At 33.0% G+C, this 19,831-nt stretch overlaps 1 protein-coding gene, 2 long non-coding RNA genes and 2 pseudogenes across 3 annotated transcripts; 1 reads left to right on the top strand and 4 right to left on the bottom strand.

Moving 5' to 3' along the window:
* Window positions 1–1,456: 1,456 nt before the first annotated feature.
* On the bottom strand, window positions 1,457–2,231 carry LOC146958253 (uncharacterized; annotated as a pseudogene).
* Window positions 2,232–7,186: 4,955 nt separating this feature from the next.
* Window positions 7,187–10,719, bottom strand: LOC146958250 (uncharacterized). The gene is made up of 2 exons (XM_085739794.1): window positions 10,220–10,719; window positions 7,187–7,396 (listed from the first exon to the last, which is right to left on the bottom strand). The coding sequence occupies exons 1-2, from the start codon at window positions 10,664–10,666 to the stop codon at window positions 7,292–7,294; spliced, it is 552 nt and encodes a 183-aa protein (XP_085595920.1). The 5' UTR covers window positions 10,667–10,719; the 3' UTR covers window positions 7,187–7,291.
* LOC146958252 (uncharacterized) lies at window positions 7,383–8,630 on the top strand. The gene is made up of 2 exons (XR_015024595.1): window positions 7,383–7,795; window positions 8,295–8,630. It is a non-coding gene; the product is annotated as an uncharacterized LOC146958252 (long non-coding RNA).
* On the bottom strand, window positions 8,979–10,049 carry LOC146958251 (uncharacterized). The gene is made up of 2 exons (XR_015024594.1): window positions 9,666–10,049; window positions 8,979–9,566 (listed from the first exon to the last, which is right to left on the bottom strand). It is a non-coding gene; the product is annotated as an uncharacterized LOC146958251 (long non-coding RNA).
* A 5,816-nt stretch (window positions 10,720–16,535) lies between the features above and the next one.
* Window positions 16,536–17,297, bottom strand: LOC146958249 (uncharacterized; annotated as a pseudogene).
* Window positions 17,298–19,831: the final 2,534 nt, after the last annotated feature.

Below are 19,831 nucleotides of genomic sequence, written 5' to 3'. Positions count from 1 at the left end.
CTTTTCTATTAATGATATGAATCAAGTTTGTTTTGCTAAAAATAAATTGTGGTAAAAAAGTCTAGCTCGTGATAAATGCTTAGTTTAAGGGACTAATGAGGGTGAGATCAAGTGCAAAGACTAAATTTGATACTCCTTCCGTGTCCCAGTATATAAGATCCATTTGCCTTTTCACATTTGTTAACAAAAGTTGTTGGTGCAATTAACATGTCTATTTTGTGTGTTAATATTATCAAATTGTCATTTGTTTGTGTGTGTATTAAATTTAACTTTTCATATTTAAATTCAAGTTAGTAGTATTAATTAGTGGTATGTTTGAAAAAAAAAATAAAATAATCAATGCATTTAGTAATTTGAAAAGTGACTTAAAATTAAAGACAAATTTTTAATGAAATGAGTGTTTATATATAGAGATAGATGGAGTACAAAGTTTAAGGTTTAATTCGAAACCATGGACTTTTATTGATAAAATATTTGTAAACAGTATAATAATAAGACCTTTCTTTTATTTATTATTAAGTTTTTCCCACTAAAAATGGAAAGCTCAATAGTAATCCGCAGAGGCAGTCCTCAAATGTGCATCGTTTTGAATAAGAGATAGTTTGGAAAAGTTTAAATGAAGTTCATGGTCCATCCAATACTTTAAGATCCACTACATCTCTATTTCAAGGGGTTTACTTTTCCCACCATATCTACTTCTCGCACGTCCTATAATTTTTACGAAAATGCCTATGGGATTTCGGATTCTAAAATTCGAACAGATCCAAACTAAGTTCGGATTTTATAATCCGAAATATGCTTATGATAATCGATCAGAATCTCTCACATTTCACCAGTTTTGAATTTTGCTTTCAAACACAACCAAAAAAACAAAGTAAAAATTGATAATAACCTGTCAAATAAAATATATATTTAAAAATAAGATAAGTTTTTATCTTATTTAAAAATAAAAATATTTAAAAATATTTTTTTTATATTTGTAATAAAATTATATATTTAAAAAATAAAATATATTTTTTCGAAATAAAACTTTTGACTTTTTCTAATTTTTTGTTTTTATTCTGGAAAAAATAAAAAGTTTTATTTCGAAAAATGTTTTTTAGACTTTTTATTTTGAAAAAAACCTGAACTTTTTTAATTTCAAATATGTTTTTCTAATTTAAGAAATATCTTTTCTAAATTTTTTATTTTGAAAGTTAAGTTCCAGATTTTTTATTTTTTTGAGAAAAAAAATCTTAATATTTTATTTCGATTTTTTTTATTTTTTAAAATTTTCGAAAATTAATTTTCACATTTTTTAAATTTTTAAATTTTTGTGTTTTTTTATTTATTTTTAATTAAATATGATGTGTTAAGCAAAACAAAAATAAAAATGACTCTCCCAAGTTAAATGAATTATACTTGTGGCCAATGAAATAAAAATAAAAATAAATATCCATATTCGAACACGGTAGAATAGCAACAAATTGCTATTAATTTACTTTGTTAAATGACTCTCCCTCCAGATACATCATCGCACCAAATTAAGGAGACCCTAAAACTAGAATACATCCAAACCATCACAATCTTCTTCTCAATTTGGGTTGAGTTTTCCCGAAATAACGTAGCCATGAAAGGAAATCAATTTACTACCCCCTCCGTTAAATAATAGTTTGGAAGTTGAGCAATAGCTGAGGAAATAAGCCCAATAAGGAATGAGATTTGACGGTTAAGAGCAGTAACAGCAGGGTTAGTACCAGCCATTGCGCCATCGCATAGAGGAGGTTTATCAGCAGCAATTTCGCAATCATAACTAATAGTATTAGGATCCCCTTCAATAAAATCGAAGCAACATTTGAAATCAAAAACTACTGATCTATAAGAATTTGCACATGTGTCAAGCGCTTGAGATTTACTTTTCTGTGCCAATCCTTTAAGGAAAGCTTCTCCTTCGACTGCTTTTTTCATGGCGATTTCAGTGATAGCCTTTGAGAGTTCTTTGTAATTCTTGGCTTGCGCGGTTTGTGGGCTTGATAGAACCTTGCTGCATTCTACCTTGTTGTATCAACTGCCGCAAAATAAGGAAACTAGTGGTACTCCTCCTCCTCCTCCTCCTCCTCCTCCTCCTCCTAAATCAAGAAATCTTGCATTTGCTGTGAATGGTGATTGAGAAATTAGAATCAAACCAAGGAACATGGAACAAATTGTTGAAGAATTCATTTTTCTTTTTAAATTAGGGTTCCTTGGTTTGAGGAAGAGTGTGTTTGGTTTCATAGCTGTTGGGGTGTTTTGTAGTAACAGAAATTCTAATTTAGGGTAATTAACATATTTTTAGCAAATCACAGCGATGGTGATGCTTGGGAAATGGTGATCCAATAATCTAAATTTCCCTTCAATGGGGTACGCTGGAAAATTGAACTCTTGTGTCATTTTCCTCTCTAGCATATGCATCATATGGTCCTGATAAAGGTTTTTTAAAAAAAGTCCCTCGACGAGAATGACCGCGACAACAAGGTATTGGTAGTTGCCGTTACCGTTTCCCCCAATTTTATAGAGTGAAAAAAGATAACGAGGAAATGCCGTCACAGCCACAACGAAACACTGTTACTACCAAAAGAAAACGTTGTTCATGACAATATACATAGAACCCGTTATTTTTTAATTGAGATGGATGAAAATCACATTTTTAGTGCATAATTATCTGCTTTAGGTTCGCTCTTTCTCTAGTTTAGAACTTCAAATCTATCTTCAATTATACATTACATAAGACTGGTGTAATATTGTAAGTAATTCACACCAACCGCAATCCATAACGCAACGACCGTGGCAATCAAAATTGCAAAAATCATATACGCAACTGTTATTTTATTTGAAACCTTTGTCCGGATATGTTTGAGTTTGGTTGATGAGTGGACTTTTTTTTTTTTTTTTTTAAATTTGAAGATATCATTTATTGAGACAAGTGAATGTAGCATCTCATATTCTAGTGCCCAAGTTTTTGAGTTTATACCTACTTGTCTTGATGCAGTTGCTGACTTAGAAATTCAGTGATTAAATTGCGGGAAAAGCTTGTGGTAAGAGAAGCCTAATCAAGAATGGCTTGGGTGTAATGTGGATGCCAATCTTCATCATGAAGCGGGGTATTACTTCACGTGGTTGTTGTGTGAGAAACAACGTTGGAGAGTTTTGGTTACATAGAAGTCCAAGGTTGAAAAATCGTTTTGGTTATTTAACACATATTAAGTAATGTAATAAGTTTTATGTGAGAAAAAGAAATTATGAATTATTTTACAAAATTATCTTTGTTTAATATTACCTGAAAGATAGATTAAAGAATTAAAAAGAGAAAGAATAATAAATATAGTTAAAGGGGTAACAAGAAAAATAATATTAACGTTTCATTAGTATTATAAAACGACTTATGTTTTGGGACAATTATTTTTTCTAAATGACTTATATTTTGGTAAATATGGAATAATTTCTAGCATTAAAACTAAGTTGTCTTGGATTTCTAGCGTTGAGGCAAAATTTGTTCGACAACAAGTGAATATGGTTGCACATACTTATGTAAGGGCAATTATTTCTTAATCGCCATATTATTGAAATTGTTCCTCTTAATATTTAATTCTTTTCTATTAATGATTTGAATTGAGTTTTTTTTTGTTAAAATTAAATTGTAGTAAAAAAATCTATCTCATGATATATTCTTAGTTTATGGGACTAATGAGGGTGAGATCAAGTGCAAAGACTAAATTTGATACTCCTTCTGTCCCAATATATAAGATCCATTTGCCTTTTCGCATTTCTTAACAAAATTTGTTGGTGCAATTAACGTATCTAATTGGTTCATTTACGGTTTATTTTGCGTATTTACATTTTGAATGAATAAATGAATGTATGTATGAATGAATGAACTATAGCATGAATGAATGAGTACAAGGATGAAAATGATGGAATTGATGTATCAAAGTATGAATGAATGAAGAAAATCAGAGAAAAATGTCAAAACAGTTGTTTTGGTACTGGACACAGGCCCTGCGTGACTTAACTCATGCTGGGTTACGACCTACGTGAGTTAAGTCACGTTGACGCATAATCAGCGTGACTTAACTCATGTTGAGTTCAACGTGACTTAAGTCACGTTGGGTTAGTGAGCAAATCTTGATGGGAGGATAGCAATTTTCAAAAGTCTATGTCAAGTTCATGGTCGATCACATACTCTAAGATCCACTACATCTCTATTTTAAGGGGTTTACTTTTTCCACCCTATCTACTTCTCGCACGCCCTATAATTTTTATAAAAATGCCTATGAGATTTCGGATTCTAAAATTCGAACACATCCAAACTAAGTTCTGATTTTATAATCTGAAATATGCTTATGCATAATCAGCAATCAGAATCTCTCACATTTCACCAGTTTTTAATTTTGCTTTTAAAAACAATAAAAAAAAAGTAAAAAATGATAATAACCTGTCAAATAAAATCACAAAAATACGACCAAAAAATTCTAAAAATCAAATAAAACTAATGGAAATTTTTTCGGATTTTTCTAAGAATAAGGAAAACTAAAAAAAAATAAATGAAAAATGGGTCTAAAGGATGGAATTTTGGATTTTGAGGGGCGGAGTCCCATAAGAAGTCTCTTCTAAGGGAGACTTGATCCTTGATTTTTTTTCTTCTGATTTTCTGTGGAAGTTTCAGAGCAATCTGATTAAGTTGGCCGAAAATTGGATTTTTAACTAAGAACAACTAACAATGGCCTAAAACAGAAGGATGAGAGTTATGAAGATTAATATTGTCCTTAAAATGGTTATCCATGTTACAAACAGACTCAGAATTTGTGCTGATACGGTTAAGATTATATAATCCGAACAGTTTTTCTCTTGAAAAAGGATGTTTAGGAGGTGTTCGGATTCTATAATCCTAAAAGGTAAGGAACACATCCTATTTTTTTGAGGTTTTTGGATTACAAAATCCGATTTTGTGAAAAAACTCATTTTTTTTTCAGCCCATAACAATGGAAAAACTCAATTTGGATTCTAAAATTTGAAAATCACATGGGCATTTTCGTAAAAAAAAACATAGGGCGCACGAGAAGGTGATAGGGTGGGAAAAATAAATCCCCTATTTCAATTGACCTGCAAAGTATGAGTTTTGTATTGTACATGCATGGTACTCGCGGTCCATTAATATTATGTACTTTATACGTTTACAACTCCAAGATGAAACACATCTTCACAGATGATCATTATGTTTGAAAACAAGTTTGGGATAGAAAACTTAGAATTTGTTTTGGAGTTTGGAAGGGAAGGGAGGGGGTCATTTTAGAGGGATGAGATTAAAGGAAAAAGTAGACAAATCTTTTACATTTTTTTAGTGTTTTTCTAATGAATGATAAAAGAATACTTACGATTAATGTACTTTTAATTTTGTGAGTATTATAACAATATATATTGGATTTGGAAAATTTACCCAAACCCCCCAAAACATTCCTCTAATACAATTTTTAGTTCCTTCAAATTAAAGAAATTTTGTATTATAAAAAAAAAAAAAAAAGGTAAACCCCTCAAAGCTCACACCTTCCAATGTTCTCCATTCTTTCCACTTCTTTTTTCTTTTTTTCAAACTCTCCTTTTCTTTTCCCTCCAAACTCCCAAACAGAGTCTTTCAAATCTTCCCCATAAACCAACCTACGGATCTTTTAACTAAACCCCTTGCAACATCCATATTTGAAGATTTTTCCAACAGGATGAACTTACCAACAATAACTTGATTTTGAGGGGGCATATTGGACATACATGATACTCATGGCCCATCACATACTCACTCTTAATCAAGTCATCACTTGGATCAAACTACATTAAATTTGTATTGTTAGCTGTCATCTCATAGACGATTTCATTGTACAGTTGGGATTTAGAATCTCTTAATTTTTTTTTCTATTTTCATTGTATACCCTTTAAATACACCAACCTTTTTACCTTTTAATTTAATTTTCATTTTCTCTCTAAATCTGTAAGGTGTTATCTCTGATTTATTGTGCACAATTTCATTCCTTATTTGTTGAAGATAGCATATATCATGCTAATGATGGTACCGATCAATGAAATAGTCATCCACTCCCCCCTCAAAAATTAAATAATTATCCAATTCTATTACATCAATTTGTATCCTTTATAATCTATTTGTTCACGTTTAAAGATGAGTGGTGGTTGTTTCCTTTGTACTATTTTGCTATGTTACGAATCCTATCTTAGCATTCCTTGTGCTAGTTAGGATTCATTGTGATTTTAATAAATTCCATTTTAGCTTCTTCAAAAAAAAAAAAAAAGATGAGTTATGGTCTAAAGAATTGGTCTAGCAAAAAATTAGGGATAAGTTAGGGTTGGATAAAATACTATAAAAGAATTAAATATATTCATTTTCAACTTTTAGTCATATTTTTGAATGGTCTCCTTACAATTTTGTTTCAATTATCCTTCGGATCAACTCATTATCGCCTTATAAATAGACTCTTTAATTTAACCTGTAGAGCATAGAGTTTGTTCAAGTCTAGGGACAAATTTGAGTTTAAAAAAGGATCCAATAAAACTTTGGACTCGTTTTAGAGACAACAGTTTCTCTTACCCATAATTTGCTATGTTTTTTATAGGCAATTGTAAATGTTAGTTTATGTGGATTGAATCCTTGCTATGTGAAATGCTTCTAATCTACATTTTTTTATATGTCATGTTTTATTAATCTGCAATAAAATATAATTCTTGCAAAGAGAAAGAAATAAAATTACTCAACGATAAATATCCGAACACACGGTATAATATTAATATACTTTATTAAATGACTCTCCCTGAATATACATCATCGCACTCGCACCAAATTAAGGAGACCCTAAAATTAGAATACATCCAAACCAAGATTAACCATCACAATCTTCTTCTCATTTGGGTTGAGAATACACAAAATAACATAACCATGGAAGGAATGCAATTTAAAGTTTATCAATATTACCTCTGTACTTAATTATTGGACCCTTTTGAGAAAAACAAGGGAATTAAGAAAGTTGATTGTTGAATTAATTTTGTTGACAATTGTTATTATTTTACATGCTTACCATTTATATGAAAGAGAATTAGTGGATATTTCATAGAGTATTTATTATACATTGTAGAAAAATATGCAAGAAAATATGCAACATAAATAAAGATATAGTGGTAAAGAAATAATTAATGTAAAGTGAGATTTGAAAGGGGTTTTATAAAAGAGACAGAAAAAACACAAAAGGGTCTTATAATTAGATAATCAGGGACGGCTTTAGTAGTTCGGAAGTTTTTTAATAGATTGGAAAATAAGCCCACACAAGAATGAGATTTGATGGTTAAGAGCAGTAACAGCAGGGTTAACAGGGGAGAGGATCCACTCCAGTGGAAATTTCCTCCTGTTTTCTCCTGTGAAATAATCTTGGCCATCCATTCCTTTTAATGACACCTTAATTGATCTTAACCCTTCATTCATTTTAATATGTCATTTTCATTTCCATCCCTTTTCACGTTCTGGCTTCCCGGAGAAAAATAGAAACCGCTTCAGCTTCCATAACAACATAGAACCAATGAACGTCGTCGCCGTGCTCCATTGATTACCACCGACGTATTCCTTGATTGCCATCGCCGTTACCGTTATCGTTGTCTCCGCTGATTACCATCGACGTGCTCCTTGATTGCCATCGCCGTCACCGTTATCTTTGTCTCCGCAGCAGTATTAAACGTTGTCTCTCCCTATTGTTTCAAATTCATTGTCTCCATTGTCTCAAGGTAACAGGTAACAATCCATTGTTCTCATTTCATTTGATTCCATGCATTAATTTATCATTAAACATACTTCAGACTAGTAATAATAGTGAAAACTAATAATCAGAAGGGCAATCTTTTCCATTTGATTTTTCCCTTAAGGATTAAAGATAGAACATGAACACTTACTAGTGCAAGCATCTTTTCTGTGTTAGCCATAGCTAACTGTTTGTTTGTTATTTCTGTTAGAGTGGAAAAATTGGATTTAATAAATCTCTGCCTTTTAGCTTCTAAAGTTAAATTTCATTGTGTGTTGCTGTTACGTAGGATAATGTTGTTCCAAATAACATGTTTGTTGTGTCGAGTTCACAACCGGTTGTGTCGAGCTCACATCCACCTCAATTTGTTTCGAATTCTCATAGTTTTACTAGACTATTAATGGTAGTTTTTCTGTTTTCATTGTTGTGTTTTAACATTTATATCCTTTTAGAATCCTTTTAACCGTTGTTTATACTTTGTCAATAGTATAGGATTCACAAAATGATACTTATCTCCAATCGTTAAGTGGAGACTTCCACCAAGTTTCAAATCGCAAGTCAGAATGGCCTCCTCAAGCGCAACTGGATCGGGAGAGTTGATCGCAAAACTGAGATTTTGTTATAGTGGTTTCATACTAGTGGCTAATTTACCAAACTATTGTGTATCTGGATCTGTTTGTACGCTCCACTACTGTATTTGCCTTTTATTTTGGTGGATTGGTCTATGATTTTGTGAGAAATTGGTGAAAATTGTAGTAGCTTTGGTGGTTGTAATAGTTTTAAATTTGACAAGTTCAGTTTTTAATTTGAATATGATCAAACTTTCTATGTCTTTTTATTGCTGATACATGTTGGTTTTGCATCTGCAAAATTTATTTTTCTGCACTATTCTAGTAGTGCACTGCCCCAGCCATAGCATAAATTATGTTGTTTTTCTGCACTATTCTAGCAGTGTAAAATTTGTTTTTCTGCACTATTCTAGCAGCAATTTTAACTGTTGTAGCAGCAGTTTTATGTGTTGTTATTCTGCACTATTCTAGCAGTGCAATGGCCACATAATTATAGTTTTGGTGTCCAACTTTTCATATTAATGGACAAAACCTGTAACAGCAGTTTCATATGTTATTTTAAACTGTCAACAAGCAGCGAAATATTGCATTGATCACAAGTACAAGCTATACAAATAATAAGGTTCCATTGATCGAAATTTCGAAGTACAAGATCTTAAGATCACATGTTAAAACCATACATTGATGTACAAAGAACCTAATACAAGCTAATAGTTCTTCCTCTTTAATTGTCAAAGGAACAATTACAAGACCCCAGCGCAAAGGCAATTACAGGGCCTGCCTAAAACAAAGCTATAAAAATACATCCCCACACACAAAGCCACACCTACAGGACACAAAAAAGTACATTGGATCAAACATAACCAAACTGCAGCCAAAAATAGACATTGCAGAAGCTGTTAACAACCATGACAGCAGCTGAAAACAGACAAAAACGAAACAAAACGCCTGAAATGAAATCCCTCCAAACTATCTACTTAAGCATTTCTGAGGATTCCAACAGCATCCGTATTACAAACTCGATCAGAATTTTAATCTTTTCAAGCTGCAAATCCAAGAAATAGTCTTAATATTCTCCACCACCTCATCGACCTCAAATGTCTCATTATTGGTCATACCATAATCTAAGCAATTGTCATACTTTCCAAGCAACTAATTGATAGTATTCAAGATAGCTAGCCAGAGGCAAATAAACCTGAAATTAATTTGATATTCAATAAGTCAGAATCAACAAGAAATTAATTAACCATGCTTAAAAGAAAATGGAAGCAAACTCAAGAGAAAAATATTAAACATTGACAAAATTATATGCAAAGAATGGGAGAAGGAAGGAAGAGGGACTTCTCCACCACCGCACTGCTCAACCGCCGCACCTGCTCCACCCCGGAATTCCCCACACGTTTCGTTTGGACCTAGGAAGGGGTTGTCGCTACTTCAACCACAAATTCAATTTCCCGTCGCCAAATCATTGTTATCCCATCGTGAATCACAGTTGCAAATGGCGTTGGTGATTTCCCATCGCGAATCACTGTTATCCCATCATGAATGGTTGCAAACGGCGTTGGTGTGGAGACCAAGATGATGATGGAGTTGCAATTAGTGGGGATGGGTCTTTTGAACAAGTAAGATTAAGGTGGGTTTTGTGAGGAAAAAAAGGTGAAAACGGGAGATAAGTCAAAACGAACAGAAAAACAAAAGAGAGAAAAAACCAAAGGGCAAAACGACAAGCCATTCATGTGTTTTAATTCCAATCCATTGATCTTTCCTTGTAATAAATGAACGGCTGAGATATGCCACGGGAGAGAACTGGAGAAAAATTACACGGGAGAGAATCTGCTCCCGGTTAACAGTACCAGCCATTGCACTTTCGCATTCAGTATGTTTATCAGCAGCAAGTTGGCAATCATAACTAATAGTCTCGGGATCCCCAGCAATAAAATTCAAGCAACTATGGAAATTCCCAACTATTGAACTATAAGAAATTGCACATCTGTTAAGGGCTTCAGATTTACTTTTCTGTGCCAATCCTTTAAGGAAAGCTTCTCCTTCGACTGCTTTTTTTATGGCGATTTCAGTGATAGCCTTTGAGAGTTCTTTGTAATTCTTGGCTTGCGCGATTTGTGGGCTTGATAGAACCTTTCTGCATTCTACCTTGTTGGATGAAGCAGCGCAAATTAAGGAAACTAGTGGTACTCCTCCTCCTCCTAAACCAAGAAGTTTTGCATTTGCTGCAAATGGTGATTGAGAAATTAGAATCAAACCAAGGAACAGGGAACAAATTGTTGAAGAATTCATTTTTTTTTTAATTAGGGTTCCTTGGTTTGAGGAAGAGTGTGTTTGGTTTCATAGGTGTTGGGGTGTTTTATAGCAACGGAAATTCTAATTTAGGGTAATTAACGTATTTTTAGCAAATCACAGCGACGGTGATGCTTGGGAAACGGTGATCCAATAATCTAGATTTCCCTTCAATGGTGTTCACTCGTAAATTGAACTCTTGTATCATTTTCCTGTTTGGCTCTTAAGCATCATATGGTCCTGATCAAGGTTTTTTAAAAAAAGGTCCCTCGACGAGAATGACCGCGACAACAAGGTATTGGTATTTCACGCTACCGTTTCATGGATTTTATAGTGAAAAAAGATCACGAGGATACACCGTCACAGCCGCAACGAAACACTGTTACTACCAAAAGAAAAGTTCAAGAAAATATACATAGAACCTGTTATTTTTTTAGTTGAGATGGATGGAAATCACATTTTTAGTGCATAATTATCTGTTTTAAGTTCGCTCTTTTTCTAGTTTAGAACTTCAAATCTATCTTCAATTATACATTACATAAGAATAGTGTAATGTAAGTAATTCACACCAACCGCAAATCCATAACGCAACATCCGTGGCAGTCAAAATTGCAAAATCATATACGCAACTGTTATTTTATTTGAAACCTTGGTCCGGATATGTTAGAGTTTGGTTGTTGAGTTGACTTTTTTTTTTCTTCTTAATTTGAAGGTATCATTTATCGGGACATGTGAATGTAGCATCTCATATTTTAGTACACCCAAGTTTTTGAGTTGATACCTACTTGTCTTGATACAGTAAAAGCTTGTGGTGGGACAAGCCTAATCAATAATGGCTTGGGTGTAATGTCCGTGCCAATCTTCATCTGTTTTGGTTATTTCACAAGTAATGTAATAAGTTTTATGTGAGAAAAAGAAATTATGAATTATTTTATAAAATTATCTTTGTTTAATGTTATCTGAAAGATAAATTAAAGAATTAAAAAGAGAAAGAACAATAAATATAGTTAAAGGTATAATAGGAAAAATAATATTAACGTTTCATTAGTATTATAAAACGACTTATGTGTCCTCGTGAGGTTAGTTCAGTTGGTAAAGACAATGTATAAAATATGCAAGGTTCGGGGTTCGAACCCCGACCACCAAAAAAAAAACACGACTTATATTTTGGGTTTGGGACAATTATTCTTTCTAAATGACTTATATTTGTGCAAGTGGAATAACTTCTAGCATCAAAACTAGTTTGTCTTATTTTTCCAGCGTTGAGGCAAAATTTGTTCGACAACAAGTGAATATGGTTGCACATACTTATGTAAGGGCATTTATTTCTTGACCTAATCGCCATATTATTGAATTTGTTCCTCTTAATATTGAATTATTTTATATTAATGATATGAATTAAGTTTGTTTTGTTAGAATTAAATTGCGGTAAAAAAATCTATCTCTTGATATATGCTTAGTTTAAGGGACTAATGAGGGTGATATATCAACCGCAAAGACTTAACATGATACCCTTTATGTCCCAAATGTATAAGATCTCTTCGCCTTTTCACATTTCTTAAGAAAAATTGTTAGTGCAATTAACGTGTCTATTTTGTGTGTTAATATTACAAAATTCTCCTTTATTTATGTGTATGTTAAATTTAACTTTTCATATTTCAATACAAGTTAGTAGTATTAATTACGGATATGTTTGAAAAAATATATTAATTAATGCATTTAGTAATTTGAAAAGTGACTTAAAATTAAGGACAAAATTTTAATCAAATGAATGTTTATATATAGAGATTAAAGGAGTACAAAGTTTAAGGTTTAATTCATAACCATGAACTTTTATTAGTAAAATATTTGTAAACAGTACAATAATAAGACCTTTCTTTTATTTCTTATTATGTTTTTCCCACTAAAAATGAAAAGCTCAATGGTAATCCGCAGAGGCAGTCCTCAAATGTGCATCATTAATCTCCAAGAGATAGTTTGGAAAAGTTTAAATGAAGTTCATGGACCATCACATAGTCTAAGATCCACTACGTCTTTATTTCGAGGGGTTTATTTTTTTCCACCCTATTTACTTCTCGCGCGTCCTATAATTTTTATTAAAATGTTCATGGAATTTTGGATTCTAAAATCCGAACACATCCAAACTAAGTTCGGATTTTATAATTTGAAATATGCTTATGTATAATCAGCAATTAGAATCTCTCACATTTCAGGAGTTTTGAATTTTGTTTTTAAAAACAAAGTAAAAAATGATAAAAAAAAAACCGTGTCAAATAAAATCATAAAATATAAATATTCCACCAAAAAATTCTAAAAATCAAACAAAACTAATGAAATTTTTTTCGGATTTTTCTGAGAATATAAAAATAAAAAAATAAAAAATGGGTCTAAACGATGAAATTTTGGATTTTGAGAGACGAAGTCCCATAAGAAATCCCTTCTATGGGAAGTTTTAGAGCAATCTGATCAAGTAGCCTAAAAACGGGATTTTTTTACTAAGAACAACTAACAATGACCCAAACAAAGGGATGATAGTTAGAAAGATTAATATTGTTCTTAAACTGGTTATCCATGTTACAAACAGACTCAGAATTTGTGTTGATATAGTTCGAATTATATAATCGGAACAGTTTTTCCCTTGAAAAATTGTGTTTAGGGGGTGTTCGAATTCTATAATCCGAAAATAGCAAAGAACGCGCCCTATTTTTTGAGGTTTTCGGATTATAAAATCCGAATTGGTGAGAAACTTATTTTTCCAACAAAGGAAAAAATCAATTTGGATTCTAAAATCCAAAAATCGCATAGGCATTTTCGTCAAAAAAATAGGGCGCGCGAGAAGATGATAGGGTGGAAAAAGTAAATCCCCTATTTCAATTTGTTGGAACAAAATGTGTTTAACAATGAACCTTAAAGAGTTTTGATGATAACAATGTATTAAAAATTGTAAATTGGACTAGCTAATATTTGTTCAAGTGTACATGACCATAGTTAAAAATTTACATCATGTAAAGGTTCTGAAGAACAAAAAGAGAGCTAAGGAATCTAGAAAAGGAAGCTTGAAAGCATCTGAAAAGAAGTGCATCTGAATATGAAAGTGCATCTGAAGACAAAATTGCTCCTGAAGAATGATGACGTCATCAGAAGCTGAAGGTCATCAAAAGCTGAAGGTCATCAGAAGCTGAAGGTCATCAGAAGCGGATAGTCATCAGAAGCGGATAGTTCAGAAGCGATTTCATCAGAAGCTGAAGCTCATCAGAAGCTAATTATCACCACAAGCTGAAGATTCAAGGATCAACACTTCAAAAGCTGTCTATTGGATTCGAAAACACTGCAGAAGACTAGTGGATGGTTGCAACGGTCATTTTGGTGAAGATTTGAAGGCATTGGAACCTTATCTTCAATAAACGTTGACATTGTACTTTGTACGAACTGTACAACCACCTTCTCCACTACTCTGTTTTGTGTCCACGCTACAAGACAAGAAAATAGCTCCAAAATAATAGCTATGCCTGCAAAGATGTTCATTCACAATGGGAATGGATTTCAAATTGGTTCTTCATAGGACAACAACCAAATCAGGCAAAAGATCATTAGTGAAAGATCAAGCTTCAATAACGACTCTTTGATGTGCTGGCAATTTCACAACGTCTCTTTCACACCTCTATATAAAGGAGTGAAGACTTAGAGATTTGGTAATGCTGAACGAAAGACTCTCAATATTTTTACATGTAAGTGAATGCATGTATAAGTTTTTAGAGTCTGTATCTGTTTTGTATTGTGAGCACATCTGATTGTATATCAAGTGTTCAACCTTAAATAATTTTCTGTGTAATTTTGTTTAGAAGTCTCTTGCAGTTGTGCTTGAGCATAGAAGTCTCTTGATTGTGTTCTTGAGCATAGGAAGACTCTTGCAAAGTGTGCTTGAGCAAAGGAAGTCTCTTGTTGTGTGCTTGAGCAATTGTAATCTGATATTACATTTAGTGAAATCTCCTTGGAAGTGCAAGGGGGACTGGACTACTTCCGGATTGTGGAAGGAACCAATATAATTGCTTTGTGTCTTTCTTCTTCTCTCTCTCTCTCTCTGTTTTATTCCGCTGCGTTCAGATCCTGATTATCACTTCAGAAGCTGTTTCACTTAGCTTCTGATCAGTGTGTTCAGTTTTTAGGAGAAACGAAGAATTTTCCAAAACACAATTCAACCCCCCTTCTTGTGTTTTTCTCGCCTTCACAATTGACCTGCAAAGTATAAGTTTTGTATTGGACATATACGGTACTCGTCATCCATCAATATTATGTCCTTTATATGTTTACCACTCCAAGATAAAACACATCTTCACAGTTATCATTATGTTTGAAAACAAGTTTGGGATAGAAAACTTAGAATTTGTTTGGGGGTTTGGAAGGGAAGGGAGGGGTCGCTTTAAAGGAATGAGATTAAAGGAAAAAGTAGATAAATTTTTTAAATTTTTTGAGTGTTTTTCTAATGAATGATAAAAGAATATTTATGATTAATGTGCTTTTAATTTTGCCAGTATTATAACAATATATATTGGATTCGAAAAATTTACCCAAACCCCCCAAAACGTTCCTCTAATAAATTTTTTAGTTCCTCCAAATTAAATAAATTTTGTATTATAAAAAAAAAGTATCCAAATTAAATAAATTTTGTATTATAAAAAAAAAAGTATACCCCTCAAAGCTTTCACCTTCCAATGCTCTCCATTCTTTCCACTTCTTTCTTCTTTTTTCAAGCTCTCATTTTCTTTTTCCTCCAAACTCCCAAACAAAACCTTAAAGTCTCTCATGTCTTCATCATAGACCAACCTACGGATCTCTCAACTAAACCATATGCAACATCCATATTTGAAGATTTTTCCAACAAGATGAACTTACCAACAACTTGATTTTGAGGGGGCATATTAGACATACATGATACTCACGGCCCATCACATACTCACAGTCCATCAAGTCATCACGTGGATCAAATCTACATTAGATTTATATTGTTAGTTGTCATCTCATAGTCGATTTCATTGTAAAAATAGGGATTTGGATTCTCTCAATGTTTTTTTCTATTTTCAATTTACACCGTTTAAATACACCAACCTCTTTTGCTTTTAATTTACTTTTCATTTTCTCTCTCATGTTTGATGGTTGAGATTCCACTTAAAAAAATTGAGATAAATTTCAATGGAGAGAATCTAAATCCGTACGGTGTTATCTCTGATTTATTGTGCACAGTTTCATTCCTTATTTGTTGAAGAGAGCATATATCATGCTAATGATGGTACCGATCAATGAAATAATCATCCACTCCCCCCTCATCCAATTCTATTACATCAATTTGTATCCTTTATAATCTATATGTTCAAGTTTAAAGATGAGTAATGGTCTAAAGAATTGGTCTAGCTAAAATTCAGGGATAAGATAAGGTAGGGTAAAATACTTTAAAAGAATTCAATATTTCCATTTTCAACTTTTAGTCATATTTTTGAATGGTCTCCTTACAATTTTGTTTCAATTGTCCTTCGGATAACCTTAGTGTCGTTATAAATAGACTCTTTAATTTAACCCGTATAGCATAGAGTTTGTTCAAGTCTAGGGACAAATTTGAGTTTAAAAAAGGATCCAATAAAAATTTTAACTCATGTTAGAGACAACAGCATCTCTTACCCAAAATTTGCCGTTTTTTTTATTGGCAATTGTAAGCGGTAATTGAATCCAAGACCTCCTCCTTCAACCTCTAATTTGCTATGTGATCAAATGCTTCTAATCTACATTTTATATGTCATGTTTTATCAAGAAATTAATCTGCAATAAAATGCAATTGTTGCTAAGAGAGAATCAAAAAAAATTACTCAACAATAAATGAACACGGTAGAATAGCAACACATTGCTATTAATTTACTTTATTAAATGACTCTCCTTCCATATACATCATCAAACCAAATTAAGGAGACCCTAAAATTAAACGACTTTTTCTTCTCATTTTGGGTTGATTATACCCAAAATAACATAACCATGCAAGGAATGCAATTTAAAGTTTATCAACGGCTCTGGATGCAAGAGAACTAAGGAATAGGATTTGCTTGTTAAGAGCAGTAATAGCAGGGTTAACAATATGCTCATCAGCCATTATTCTATCGCATTGAGTAGGTCCATCAGCAACAACACCGCAATCATAACTAGCAGTTTGAGGATCCTCAGTGATTTCACCCAAGCAGCTTTTGAAAGACCCAACTACTCCATCATAAGCAAAACCTGCACATGTTTCAAGTTTTGGATTTTTTTTTTGCCAATCCTTTAAGAAAAGCTTGTCCTTCGACCGCTTTTTTTATGGCGATTTCAATGACAGCCTTTGAGAGTTGTTTGTTATTCTTGGCTTGCGCGACTTGTGGGCTGGATAGAACCTTGTTACATTCTACCTTGTTGGATGAAGCAGCGCAAAGTAAGGAAACCAGTGGTCCTCCTCCTCCTCCTAAACCAAGAAGTCTTGCATTTGCTGCAAATGGTGATTGAGAAATTAGGACCAAACCAAGGAACAGGGAACAAATTGTTGAAGAATTCATTTTTTTTTTGTTAATTAGGGTTCCTTGGTTTGAGGAAGAGTGTTTGGTTTTATGGGTGTTGGGGTGTTTTATAGTAACGGTAATTCTAATTTAGGGTAATTAACGTATTTTTAGCAAATTACAGCGATGGTGATGCTTGGGAAACGGAGATCCAATAATCTAGATTTCCCTTCAATGGTGCTCACTCGTAAATTGAACTATTGTGTCATTTTCCTGTTTGGCTCTTAAGCATCATATGTTCCTGATCAAGGTTTTTTAAAAAAAGGTCCCTCGACGAGAATGACCGCGACAACAAGGTATTGGAAGTTACCGTTTCCCCCGATTTTATAGAGTGGAAGAAGATCGCGATGAAACCCCCCGATTTTTTTTTGGTACAATGAAACCCCCCGATTTAATTGGGATGGATGAAAATCACATTTTTAGTACATATTTATCTCATTTAGGCTATTTCTTTAGTTTAGAACTTCAAATCTATCTTTAATTATACAATACATAAAAGTGGTGTAATATTTTAATTAATTCACACCAACCGAAATCCACAATGCAACATCGGTGACAACCGAAATCGCAAATCCTATACGCGACCGGGACCATTGTTTGAAACCTTTGGACCTGATATGTTTGAGTTTGGTTGTTGAGTTGATGTTCTTTCTTTCTTTTTAATTTGAAGATATAATTTATCGAGACAAGTGATGTAACGTCCATAAAAATTTATCTAGAATATTTATATGAACGTTAAACTTAGTACTAGATATATTAAATTACAATACAAGTCATATCTGAATGAAAATACAATACACAAATGTCTCATACAATGTCATAATAAGTACAAACTGCAACGTACAAAGTACATGATATCAAAACATGACATTTAGCAACATAATACTAATATATGAGACACATCAACATAATTCACTCCGTTGCTTTCTGCTTAACCTTGCCACGAGCCACATGTGTATCTGAAAACAAATAAAAGGATTCGGATGAGACATAATGTCTCGATGAGCTCCACCTATCCTAGGGTGATACTGAGCAGGGGAATACTAAGATCACTAATAATATGTATACTATACTATCTGGTCTAATTCACATTATCATATTCATTATTAACAGATAGTGTGTACCATACAAAATTACCTGAATTGCTTTTATGTAATTACCGGGTGGAATAACCCTGAAACACTCATCTGACTCTCGTCTAAAATATCTATCAATCAGGCTAGAGCCGAAACTCCTCCTACTATTGTGTGGATTTCCCTTTTAGGAAAATCTAATACAGCCTAATCCTGAAGCCTGCGAGGGACATGACTTATCTGAGAAATTTTATGAAATCATACTTAATCATATTCTAACATAAACATTCCTATTAGGTTAGTAATATTTCCCACTATATTAAACATGTAATTCATTCTCTCTTGCGTTAATGTAATGTCATTAGGTTTGTAATGTTTCCGTAGGATCCGCGGCAGCCAATTACAAAACATAGAAGCAAATATTTCAACATTTTCCACACATGACAACCAGTTACACAGAAAGGTGTAACCGGTTGCATCAAGCCTCTGCCTTGCCCCTGTAACTGGTTGCACTACAATGTGTAATCGGATACTAATGCTCAAAAATCAGTTTTTTACAAGGCTAGACTTATAGTGTAACCAGTTGCCATTGATGCAAACATCATCGCATTTCCAGTACAGACATAACAACAAGACTAACACATTTTAGGGCAACTACACAAGCAAAAATTAAACCTAATACAATAGTTCTCACGATGCATATACATAAGCTACCCAAAGTTGGGTTCTAGTTAAAGGAACTCACCTATTGAATTTTGGATACTTTCAAAGCTTCCAATTCCAACTTATGCATCCAAGCTTCAGCTTAAACCCTTCTTGTTGTTCCTTGCCTCTAATCACCAATTCAAGCCACAATCACTCAACAATACATACATCCAACTACTATTCTAGCTTGATTTACACAAAACCTCCAAGTTGAGAGAATGATGGAAAAGTTCGGCCAAGAGGTGTAGGGAAAGTGAAATCAAGTTTGATTTCAACTTCATTTGGTGCAAGGATCTTCATAAAGCAATTGCATGTTGGGATATTACAAGTGAATGTAGCATCTCATATTTTAGTACCCAAGTTTTTGAGTTGATACCCACTTGTCTTGATGCAATTGCTGATTTTAATATCCAGTGATAAAATTGCAGTAAAAGCTTGTGGTAAGAGAAGCCTAATCAAGAATAGCTTGGGTGTAATGTGGATGCCAATCTTCATCATGAAGCGGGGTATTACTTCACGTGGTTGTTGTGTGAGAAACAGCGATTGAGAGTTTTGGTTGCAAAGATGTCCATGGTTGAAGAGGAGGTGCACACTTGACTTCCCGAATTATAAGTCGTTTCGTTTATTTCACACCTATTAAGAAATGTTATTAATTTTGTGTAAGGAAAAGAAATTACGAATCATTTTACAAAACTATCTTTGATAGAAAAAAAATCATTGGTATTATAAAATGACTTATATTTTGGGACAATTATTTTATCTAAAACGACTTATATTTTAGTATGGATCGATAATTTATAACATTAAAACTAGTTTGT

This window comes from Medicago sativa, chromosome 1 (assembly GCF_051527215.1).
Source record: "Medicago sativa cultivar Bolivia chromosome 1, Bolivia_mono, whole genome shotgun sequence".
In the NCBI taxonomy this organism is placed as follows: Eukaryota; Viridiplantae; Streptophyta; class Magnoliopsida; order Fabales; family Fabaceae; genus Medicago; species Medicago sativa.
The sequence above is the reverse complement of the archived record's forward strand: the minus strand, read 5'-3'. Positions and strand labels throughout refer to the sequence as shown.

What these genes read in the sequence shown, in the direction of transcription:
- LOC146958250 (XM_085739794.1), bottom strand. Translation starts at nt 10,666, where the DNA reads ATGAATTCTTCAACAATTTGTTCCCTGTTCCTTGGTTTGATTCTAATT. An exon ending in AAAGTGCAATGGCTGGTACT is followed by an intron (nt 7,397 to 10,219) that starts GTTAACCGGGAG and finishes TTTCCACTGGAG; the next exon opens with TGGATCCTCTCCCCTGTTAA.